The sequence below is a fragment of the Dipodomys ordii genome, unplaced genomic scaffold (genome assembly GCF_000151885.1).
Source record: "Dipodomys ordii isolate 6190 unplaced genomic scaffold, Dord_2.0 Scaffold4, whole genome shotgun sequence".
Lineage (NCBI taxonomy): Eukaryota > Metazoa > Chordata > Mammalia > Rodentia > Heteromyidae > Dipodomys > Dipodomys ordii.
The window spans coordinates 37,243,006-37,255,092 of record NW_012267220.1 but is presented as its reverse complement, the minus strand read 5'-3'; the positions used below and the strand labels follow the sequence as shown (position 1 = coordinate 37,255,092).

Sequence of the window (12,087 nt, the reverse complement as noted above, 5' to 3'; positions counted from 1 at the left end):
TCATTTCTAATAGCTGCATAATATTCCATTGTGTATAGATACCACAATTTTTGGATCCATTCATCTGTGGTGGGGCATCTGGGTTGTTTCCATATAAGACTAGTACTCTTGAACCACAGCTCCATTTCTATAATTGGTGGTCAGAAATCAGTCTCAGAGGCTTTCACCCAGGCTGGCTTTGAAATATGATCCTCAGATATCAGCCTCCTGAGTTGCTAATATTACAGGTGTGTGCCACTAGCACCCATCAACTTGTCAGATTTCTACTTTAGCTTTTCTTATCCAGATCTTGACTTAGATTGCTATCTCCAAATGGCTTCCCCAATAGCTAGGATCATAGACATGCACTGCCATGCTCAGGTTATCATCCCAGGCTGACCTTGAACTGTGATTTTGTGGATCTCTGCCTCACAGTGACCACATTTAACCTAGGAAAAAATATTTTTAAATGTACATCACATCTGACAAAGAACTTGTATTAATCTAAATTCAAACAGGACAAAAGATTACAGTAGGGGCTGGGAACGTGGCTAAGTGGTAGAATGCTTGCCTTGCAGGCATAAGGCCCTGGGTTTGATTCATCACCACATAAGCAGAAAAAGATGGAAGTGGCACTGTGGCTCAAGTGGTAGAGCACTAGCCTTGAGCTGAAGGGCTGAGGGACAGCACGCAGGCCCAAAGACCCACAACTGACACACACGCACACAAAATTATAGTAAACACGTCACCATAGAAGATTATATATGTGTGTATATTATATATGTGTGTATGTGTGATTATATATGTGTGTATGTGTATATATATATGTGTGTATATATATATGTGTATATATATTATATATATAATACATAAGAGTATTCTCAGTAGTATTTATTATAGAAATGAAATATTAAAACCACTAAATAGCCATGATTAAATTAAAAAGACCTTAGCAAGTATCAATGAGACATGAAGCAATAGGAACTCTCATAAACTGCTAATAGTAATATATCCGATTCCTAGGAAGAATTTAACCACGGGAAAGGAAATTATGTTTCTATAAAGGCTTGTATATTAATGTTTACAGCAGCAATATTTGTAAACACCATCAAACTAGAAAACCCACATGTTCACTGAAAAATGGATGATGAATAAGTGCTATATCATCCATGATATGTAAAGGTAAGAACATGAGTGATTCTCAAAATAATTACCTTGCATAAGAAAGATCTACTTCATCAAAAGATCACTATGAGAATCTATTAATATAGAATTCTAGAAGATGTAAATTAATCTTTAGTCATTCAGTAAGGTGTTTAAAGAAGGAATTGTGTGGCAATGAAAGGATGGATGATAACAAAGGGCTACAAAGACAAATCTTGGAAGTGATGGAAACATTTATTATCTTAACTGATGTGTAGTTAAGGGCATAGACATAGTGATCAAATTGCACATTCAAAAATGTGCAAGTTGAGACTGTAGGTGTGGCTTGATGGTAGAACACACACTGAGCAAGCACCAAAATAAATGAAGAATGAGGGAAGGAAGAAAAGGCAGGAAGAGCTATTTATTGCATATCAATTTCATCTCAGAAGTTATAAGACTATAAAAAAAAGGAGAAACCTTAAATGTCTATTCCAATTGAAAGCCAATCTAAAAATGATGCAGACTTGAGTTATTCGAACTAAGTAGCATTCTGAAAGAGGTAAAACTATGAAGAAAAGTAAAAAGAACAGGTGCCAAGGGTCTGAGTTGGGTGATGAATTGGCAGAATATGAGGTTATGTGGGGTCGGGAACTAATTTGCACTACAGTATATTATATGAGTTAAACTTGTTAAAGCCCAAGAATGTACACCACCAAGAGTAAACCCTAAACTGAAGCTAGATCCCTATATATCACTTTGCACCAGAATCAATTCCAAATGGATTGATACTACAATGTAAGTCCAGATATTACAGGAAGGGATGGGGAGGGCTCCTTGGCAGAGGTTGAAACTTCCTAAGATTCAGAATCACAACAAATCAAAGAAAAACTAAATGGGCTTATATCAAACTGAAGAGTTTCTTCATAGCAAAAGGCATAGCTAGTAAGATAAATAGAAAGCTAAGAGACTAAGAGATCTTTACTAGCTATGAATCAGACATGGGCCTCATATCTAAAATATATAGAGAGCTCAAAAAATTAAACCCCACAAAACAAATTCTCAAATAAAACAACAATCCAAGCTGGCGTTAGTGACTCACACCTGTAATCTTAGCTACTCAAGAGGCTGAGATCTGAGGATTGAGGTATAAAGCCAGCCCAGGTAGGCAGGAAAGTCTGTGAGACTCTTATCTCCAATTAACCACCAGAAAATTGGAAGTGGCTCAAATGGTAGAGCGCTCACTTTGAGCTGAAGAACTCAGGGACAACGCGCAGGCCAAGTTCAAACCCCATGACCAACCAAAACAAACAAACCAACCCCCCCCCCACAAACCCCAAAATAACAACCCAATTAATAATGGGCTAAGGACTTAAAGAGACACTTCTCAGAAGACATAACAATGGCCAATAGACACAGATAGATGTTCAACATCTCTAGCCATAAAAGAAACAAAAATCTAAACAACATTGAGATTCCATCTCACACCAGGTAGAATGCCATTATCAAGAAAACTAATAGTAACAGATACTGGTGGGGATGTGCCCCAAAGGAAATGCTACTACACTGCTGGTGGGAATGTAATCTTGTTCAACCACTCTGGAAAGCAGTAAGGGGGTTCCTCAAAAGACTAAAAATAGAGCCTCTCTAGGACCCAGCAATCCCAATCCTAGGCATTTGACCACAAAGCAGACCACATTAAAGCCACCAGCACAACCATATTCACTGCAGCAGTGTTTACTATAACCAAGATACGGAATCAACCCAGATGCCCCTCAGTGGACAAATGGATCAATGTGGTATATAGAAACAATCCATTGTGTATATGGTTCCATTAGAGAGAATATTGTCCCATTTGCAAGGAAAGGGAAACACTTGGACATTTTTATATTAAGTGAAGTCAGACCCAAAGAAACATAGGCTGCGCCTATAGATAAACACAAATATAGAATGAGCCTATAAATAAACACAATGGATAGTAAAAACAAAAAATTATACTTGGATATGATAAATTAAACAGGACTCTAACATTCAGTGAGACCAAAGGGAAGGTATTCTTAGGAGAAGGCCACAAGGGCTCAATAGCTATGTGCTTATGATCATATAGAACAATGCTTAACATAATTAACTCCAAGAAATGGAAAGAAGAGGTTTTCATATTTTACTTTTTATCTTTTTTTTTTTGTTTTCCCTCTTTTGTCACTGTTTTTTTCTTTTTTTCTTTGTCTTGTATGTAAGTTTATCTGATTTGGGGAGGGGAAGGGGAAGCACAGAAATTGTGGGACAAAGGGTAAACTAATTCAGCAGTGATACAAATTAGACTCTATGTTTAAAATGAGTTATACAAGTTGGAAGGGGGCCAGAGGTTGGGAGGGAAAAAATTGGGAGAAAATGAGGGAGGGAGTGACACTATTCAAAAAGAAAAGTACTCAATACCTGACTTATATAACTGTAACCCCTCTGTCCATCACCTTTACAATTAAAAAAAAATGTTTTTTAAAAGAATGAACCCTAACGAAGATTACAGACTTCAAGTGATAATGATGTGGCACGGTTGATTCATTCATTGTAACAAATGTATCATTCTGGTGTGGGATGCTGATGTGGAAGATGCTGAAATCAGGGCAGGGTAAATGTGGGAATTCACCATACTATCACTTAAAAATGACTTTCTGACTAGGCGCTGGTGGCTCACACCTGTAACCTTAGCTACTAAGGAGACTGAGATCTGAGGATCATGGTTTGAAGCTAGTCCAGGCAGGAAAGTCTAGGAGACACCCTATTAACCAGCATAAAGCCAAAAGGGAAGATTTGGTTCAAGTGATAAAGCACCAGTTTTGAGCAAAAAAGCCAAAGGCCAAACAGAGGCTCTGACTTTTCTTCTATCTCTTTAGTCCCTTGTCTAAGCATCAACACTTTTTTTCTTACTTAATCTGCTGGGTGATATAAAACATTCTATGGTTTCAATTAAAAGATAACCAAGTTGAACCAGGCCTTGAAGGCTCACTCTCATAATTCTATCTACTCAGGAGGCTGAGATCTGAGGACCGTGGTTCAAAGCCAGCCTGGGCAGAAAACTCCATGAGATTCTTATCTCTAACCACTAGAAAACTTGAAATTGGACTGTGGCTCAAGTGGTAGTGTTTGCCTTGAGCTGAAGAGCTAAGGGACAGTGCCCAGGCCCAGAGTTCAAGCTCCATGACTGACAAAAAAGAAAAAGAAAAAAGATAACCAAGTTGCTATCATCACTTCTCATCTCTAGGTATAGACCTGTATAGCCATTTGCCAACTTAGAATTTCCTCTTCATGTCTCAATACTGTACAGATTCAATGTTCCCCACACTAACCCTTAACCTGTACAACACTCCTTTAAAATAGTCACTTAAGGCAGTGTTTTCTTCCTTCTGTGTGGCTATGAGAAACCTGAAAGTCAACCTGACACTATGCTGACTTTATGTGCAAGTTTGAATCTATCCTCCATTTGTCTTCATCTCCTTCATCACATTCTAGCCCAAGGTACCATCTCCCTTCTGAATTTCTGATAATTTCTTTCCAACTAATTATTCCTCATCATTCCAGCACCTCCCAATTAATTTTATATTAGCACCCAAAATATTTTCAGAATTTAATCTGATTGTACAATATGAAAGTCTGCTTTGAGGCCTTTGTTGCAATTTTGTTTTCAGGATTAATTAAATTTGTTAGAATTTTGTTTTCAAGGTTAATTAAATTTGTTAGAAATTCGCTGATGGGTTTGTGTGACCCATCCTTATATCACTGTTAGACATAAAATAGCCATTCAGGGCATAAGTGGCTAAGTGGTAGAGTACCACTAGCCTAGAAAAAGCCAAATGAGAGCAAAAGGCCCCAAGTTCACCTCCCAGTAAGGGCATAAGAAAAAACAAGACAGTGAGAACACTGCCCCAAAAGAAATGTATTCTTTACCTGATTTTAACTGTAACATTATTTTTTTTTAAGAAACAGTGTAAAATGGAATATCATTGCATAAAACCAAAGGAGCCATTCAATAAATATCAAATTGGCAAAGTAAGCAAATGCTGTTAGGTTCATATATATAATAAAACAATTGTATATGTGTGTGTATGTGTGCACACACACATATATGTGTACTGGTCCTAGGGCTAAGAATTCAGGGCCTGAGTGTTGTCCCTGAGGTTTTTGCTCAAGGATAGCATTCTACTAGTTGAACTACAGTTCCACTTCTGTTTCTTGTGGATTAACTGGATCAAAGCCTAAGCCAGCTTTGATCCACAATTCTTAAATCTCAGCCCCTTGAGGAGCTAGAATTACAGGCATGAGCTACTATACCAGGCTCACCCAGTTTGTTTTATCTTTAGTAAAAATTGACACATTAGAATCATTTATTTATTTATTTGGGTCCGGTCCTGGGGCCTGAACTCTGGACTTGGGTGCTGTCCCTCAGCTCTTCAGCTCAAGGCTAGCACTCTACCACTTGAGCCACAGTGCCACTTCCAGTTTCTTTTCCTGCTTATGTGGGTGCTGAGGAATCGAACCCAGGGCCTCAAGCATGCAAGGCGAGCGCTCTACCACTGAGCCTCCTTCCCAGCCCTAGAATCACATATTTATGGAATACAACGTAATGTTTATATAAGCATAGATGCAACACTGAATAAGTCAAAGCTAATCAACACTGGTCAAAAATACATTTTAGGGCATTTGAAATATAATTTTAGTGATTCTGAAATACATATTAACTATGTCACCATGTTGTGTAATAAGTATACAAAATTATTTCTCTGGTGTAATGGAAGCTTTTACCTTCTGACCATCTTCTCCACATTTTCTATGCCTGAATCCTCTCTTACTATTCTACTCTCCACTATAGATTCCAAAATATAAGTGAGATCATGCAATGTTTGTATTTCTGTGCCTGGATTATTTCACTAAGCATAATATCCTACCAATTCATTCATGTTGTTTCAAATAACAGGATTTCCTTCTTTTCAAAGACAAAATGGTATGCCATTGTATAAATATATAACACACTTTCTTTATTCCATCATCCACTGATAATATAGTTGATTCTTTATCTTGGTGTTATAAATGTAAACTCGTTTGTCTCTTCTACATACTGTTTTTACTTCCTTTGGCTGTATATGCTCCATGATGGTATTGCTGGTCAAGTGAAACTTCATTTTTCTTTTTTTGGTACTGAGGATCGAACCCAGAACATTTGAACTTGCTAGGCAAGTATTTTGCCACTGAGCTACATGCCAGCCCAAAATTTCATTTTTTTAAAATATAATTTTGTTATTATTAAGGTGTTATACAGAATAGTTACCCTTTCATACATCAGGTAATGAGTAAATTTCTCTTTTGGACAATGTCACCCCTTCTTTGCTTTCCCCCAGTTTTCCCCTCCTGTCCCAGGCGACAAGCTGCATAGTTCACTTTCCACATAATGTATACTATTCAGTATATATGATTGCATTTGTTCACCTTTCCTCCCTCTCTTTCTGTTCTTCCCTTTATCCTCCACTAAAGAGACAAAAAAAGAAAGGCAAAAACAAACACCACTATCACCACCAACAACAATAAAAAAATTCTACATTTCCATTTCCTGGAATTTAGTAAAACTTCCATCTTTTAATTGTATCTATATTATTTGCATTAATGACTAAACAAATTTGCATCCACCTGAACAGTATACAAGTATATCTTTACTGAAACTTATCCTTTTATAATAACCATTCTATAAGGTGGTATGTCATTGTGGTTTTAAGTCGCATGTCTCTAGTAATTAGTGATTTGGATATTTTTATATACACATTGGACATTTGTTTTGAGAAACATCTATTCTTAAATGGGGTTGCTTTCTTAATTTGGTCCTTATATACTCTGGATATTATCTCCTTATCAAAGTATGCCTTGCAAATATTTTTTTCCCCAGTCTATAAGCTTTTTTTCCCCACTGTGATCTTTTGCTATGCAGAAGCTTTGTAGCTAGATGTAATCCTATCTGTCTAATTTTGTTTTGGTTGCTTTGAGTTTTGGGGGGTCAGATCCAAAATATCATTACCTAAAGCCATGTCATATCATTTTATCTGTTTTCTTCCAGTACTTTTACAGTTTCAAATCTTATGATTAGGTCTTCAATTATTCTACTATGAGTTGACTTGTGCAGATGGTAGGAGACAATTATCCAATTTCAGTATACTAGATGTGGATATCTAGTTTTCTTAGCACTCTTTACTGAAGACTGCTCATTCTCCACTATGTGATCTAGATGCACTTGTGGAAAATAAACTAAATGTAGATGTGCAAGTACATGCCTGGGCTTGTTTCTGTTCCAAAGGAATGCCGTCATTTTTTATGCCAGTAGCATGTGCTTCAATTACTACAGCTTGGAATCAGGTAGTGTGATCCCTCCAGCTTTGTTCTTACTCATGATTGTCTTTCCTCTTCAGAAGTTCTTTGTGGTGCTATGACTTTTAGAATTTTTTTCCTGTTTCTGTGAAAATGGCATTGGAGCTTTACTGAGTATAACACTAAATCTAGAGATTGTTTGGGGACAATCTTCAAAGGATATCCTAACTACCAATTCCTCCAAACTATGAATGCTATGTGTCTTTTATTTGTTTATTGTTTAACTTCTTTCTGGTATATTTTATAGTTTTATAAGGTACAAATCTTTCATCTACTTGGCTAACAGGAGGTTTTTAGTGGGTTTCATTTTTTGATGTTTCTGTTTTGCTTGTCTCTGATTTCTTTTTTAGGAAACTCATGTTACTGCATAAAAATACTACTTATTTCTATGCTGATTTTGTGTTCTGCAACTTTCCTGAACTAATTTTTTAGTTCTAACAGTTCTTTGTACAGTCTTTCCTGAACTAATTTTTTAGTTCTAACAGTTCTTTGTACAGTCTTTCTATATATAATATCAGATCATTAGCAAACAGCAACAACTTGACTTCATTTACTATTCTGTGCTTTTTCTTGTTTTTCTCATCGATTATCTAACTAGAACTTCTGGTACTAGATACAGCAAAATTAGGTATCTTTTCTGGTTTCTACAAGTAACTGAATTTTTATCCACACTTACTTAGGCCAAAAATTCATTTTTTGACACATAACTGGAAAACTCAGTTAGGCCAACACATCTACGGACAGTTTTTATTAAGGAATGCAGTGAAGGGCTGTGCACATGGTTAAATGGTAAAGCACTTGTAAGTATGAGGCCCTATCTGAGTTCAATCCTCAGCATTAAAAAAAAAAAAGAGTCAAGCTGGGCGCTCGTGGCTCACACCTATAATCCTAGCTACTCAGGAGGCTGAGATATAAGGATCGCATTCAAACAAAGCCAGCCCGGGCAGGAAAGTCTGTGAAACTCTTATCTCTAATAAACCACCAGGAAACTGGAAGTGGTGCTGTGGTAGAGCACTTGCCTTGAGCTGAAGAGCTAAGGGACAGCATCCAGGCCCAGAGTTCAAGCCCCATAACTGACCAAAAAAAAAAAAAGAAAAGAAAAAAAGTCAGGAAGGGAGAAAGGGAAAGAAAAGAGAAGGGATAAAGGAAAAAAGGAAAAATGAAATTCAGTAAAACTCTCTTGACCAATAGAAAGCTAAAATTACATTAGAAAGCCCCTTAAAAGTGACCATAAAAAAATGCTGATGACTAATGGGTGGCTCATGCCTGTAATCCTAGCTACTCACAAAGCTGAGATCTAGGGATGGAGCTAGCCAAGGCAGAAAAGTCCCCATGAGATACTTACCTCCAATTAACCACTCAAAAATCAGAGGTGGCTCCTGTGGCTCAAGTGCTAGAGCACTAGCCTTGAATACAAAGAGGCTCAGGGATAGTGCCCAGGCTCTGAGTTCAAGCCCCACAATTGACCAAAAAAACAAACAAAAAAAGCTGATGACTCAAGTTGTAATCCTAGTAACTCAGGATGCTGAAATCTGAGGATTGTAGTTCAAAGCCAACTGGAACAGAAAAAGTCATGAGATTCTATCTTCAATTAATCAGCAAAAATATTTAAAAAGTTGGAGGTAGAACTGTGACTTAGTGGTAGACCTCCAGTCTTGAGCAAAAATCTAGAAGAAGAATGCTTCCTGGCCCTGAGTTCAAGTCCCAGTTCTGGCATAAAAAGGGAGAGCTTTTCTAAAACTCAAGTTGACCAAGGTTTTAGATGAATCTTTTTGAGTTCTATTTAAAAAAAAAAAGCTGCCATGTACAATGACTCAAGCCTGGAATTTTATCTACTTGGAAGAAGATCAGTAGATCATACTTTCAGGCCAATCAGGATATAAAACAGTTCACAAGACTCAACTGCAACCAATGGCTGGATACAGTGGAATGTACCTGTTACTCCAACTACAGCAAAGTCACAAGTAGGAGGACAGCAGTTCAGGCCAGCCTGGACATAAAAGCAAAAACTTAACTTAAAAATAACTAAGGTAATCCTAGCCACTCAGGAGGCTGAGATCTGAGGATCACAATTCAAAGCCAGCCCGAGCAGGAAATTCTGTGAGACTCTTATCTCCAATAAACTACTAGAAAACTGTAAGTGCCACTGTGGCTCAAGCGATAGAGTGCTTGCCTTGAGCTGAAGAGCACAGGGACAGCACCCAGGCCCAGAGTTCAAGCCCCACTACCAAAAAAAAAAAAATCTAAGGTAAGCTGGGAGCCGATGGCTTACTTCTGTAATCCTAGCTTGTCAGGAGGGTGTGATCTGAGGATTGCAGTTCAAAGCCAGCCAGAGCAGGAAAGTGTGTCTTCAATTAACGACCAGAAAACTGGAAGTGGCACTATGGCTCAAAGCAGTAGAGTACTAGCTTAAAGCAAAAAAGCTCAGGGACAGCACCCAGGCCCTTAGTTCAAGTCCCACAACCAACAACAACAACAAAAAACAAACAAAAAAATGGAGGCATAAAAGGTCCTAGCAGCATGGCTCAGTTTGATAAGAGCACCTACTTTGCAAGATAAGAGTATCTACCCTGCAATCATGAGGTCCTGAGTCCAATCCTCAATACCAACCCCCCACACACATACTCACACCATTATATGCCTAAGAGAGATATGTTATGAATGTTAAGTTACAGAAGAAAGTGAAAATAGGCTATATGAGTCTCCAATTCTAAAGACATAGAGACAGATTCTGGGAAACACAGGCATTACAGCTGTTTCTCAGATGTGCAATTACCTAAGAAACTGTAAGGTATGCAATTCCATGATTATAATCATGTTAATGGATCACATGACTCAATCAAAAGCTATGCTTTTTTCTACTTACTAGGACATAACAGTAAAAACAAACAACAATCTCCCTATGTGAAACTCAAACATTTACCCTGTGTGTATGTGTGTGTGTGAGAGAGAGAGAGAGAGAAAGAGAGAGAGAGAAAGAAAATGTGTGTGTGTGTGTGTAAATTTCCAGAGGCAGAAAGGGATATAAATGGCCAACCAAATATTATTTATCAGACTCTGCTATGCTACATAATTTGAAGAATAACATAAAAGGTTAAGGAGATAATAGGAGAGTGGTTATTGTTATTTTACATGAGTAGTTAGGGAAAGCCTCATGGTCAACACAACCATATTTGAACAAAATCTCAGAGAGAAGATTCTCAGACTGAACTACGATGGTAACAATTATGATTCAAGTATTTAACAATTATATTCCTAATTAAACTCTCAACCAGACAATCAATAGCTAAGTATAAAAGTATAAGATAAAAAGTATAACAAATATTTACATGAAACTTGTACATACTAAAATCACCATTACTGCATACAGTTCTTATTCTACTATATACAAGTTTCATGTAAATATCTGTTAAACTTTTTATCTGAAACATCCCACAAATGTCCATGTATTAACAGCTTGATTTCCAACTCATGTTGCTTTTGGGAGACAGTAAAACCTTCATGAAATGGAGCCTACTAGGATGCTTGTCCTGAAACTACATATTGGGACCGACTGTTTCCTGTGTTTTACTTCCCAGTTACCATGAAGTGAGTTGTTTTTTCACCACATCTTCCCACCATGATGTGCTGCCCTGACATAGGCCCAACAGAAACGAGACAGCTGAAAGAAAATAAACCTTCATTTTTTTGTTGGTCGTGGGGCTTGAACTCTTGGCTTGGGTGCTGTCTCTCAGCTCTTCAGCTCAAGGCCAGAGCTCTACCACTTGAGCCACAGTGCCACTTCCCGTTTTCTGGTAGTTTACTGGAGATAGAGTCTCATGGACTTTCCTGCCTAGGCTAGTTTTGAACCGTGAGCCTCAGATCTCAGCCTCCTGAGTAGCTAGAATTACTGGCTCCTGGCTTAAATCTTCATTCTTTTTTTTGTCGGCCGTGGGGCTTGAACTCTGGGCCTGGGCACTGTCCCTCAGCTCTTCAGCTCAAGGTGAGCGCTCTACCACTTGAGCTACTGCGCCACTTCTGGTTTTCTGGTGGTTTATTGGAGATAGGAGTCTCACGGTCTCTCCTGCCCGGGCTGGCTTTGAACCTCGATCCTCAAATCTCAGCCTCCTGAGTAGCTAGGATTATAGGCGTGAGCCACCAGCGCCCAGCTAAATCTTCATTCTTATAAACAGATTGAGGTATTTTGTTACAGTGATAGAAGGATATACTTTGACAAAACCCATTATCTTCAATTTAATAAGAATCTATCTATCTATCTGTCTGTCTGTCTGTCTATCTACACACACACACACACACACACACACACACACACACACACACACACACACACACACATTTTCCCCCTTACATCTTTTGAAGAACCTGGGCCATCACAACCCCATTCGTTAAATCTTCCACAGTCTGGCATGGTGTATCCACATTAAATGTCTGGATCTGAAGGGAGAAAAAAAAAGTATTGTTAATTAACGATTTCTTAGGCTTTTGAGTAGTATAATTATCTCATCTTAGAAGTTGGAATACAATTTAAATGAGAAAATAGGAAGGTGTGGCAGTGTA

At 37.9% G+C, this 12,087-nt stretch overlaps 1 protein-coding gene across 1 annotated transcript in view; it reads right to left on the bottom strand.

The window, feature by feature from the left end:
• The window catches only part of Hook3 (hook microtubule-tethering protein 3), a 138,870-nt gene that overhangs the window by 114,969 nt on the left and 11,814 nt on the right, over window positions 1-12,087 (bottom strand). Inside the window, exon 2 of the mRNA XM_013024428.1 lies at window positions 11,879-11,964. Within this exon, the coding sequence (XP_012879882.1) occupies window positions 11,879-11,964 (86 nt within the window). The remainder of the gene's footprint in view (window positions 1-11,878; window positions 11,965-12,087) is intronic.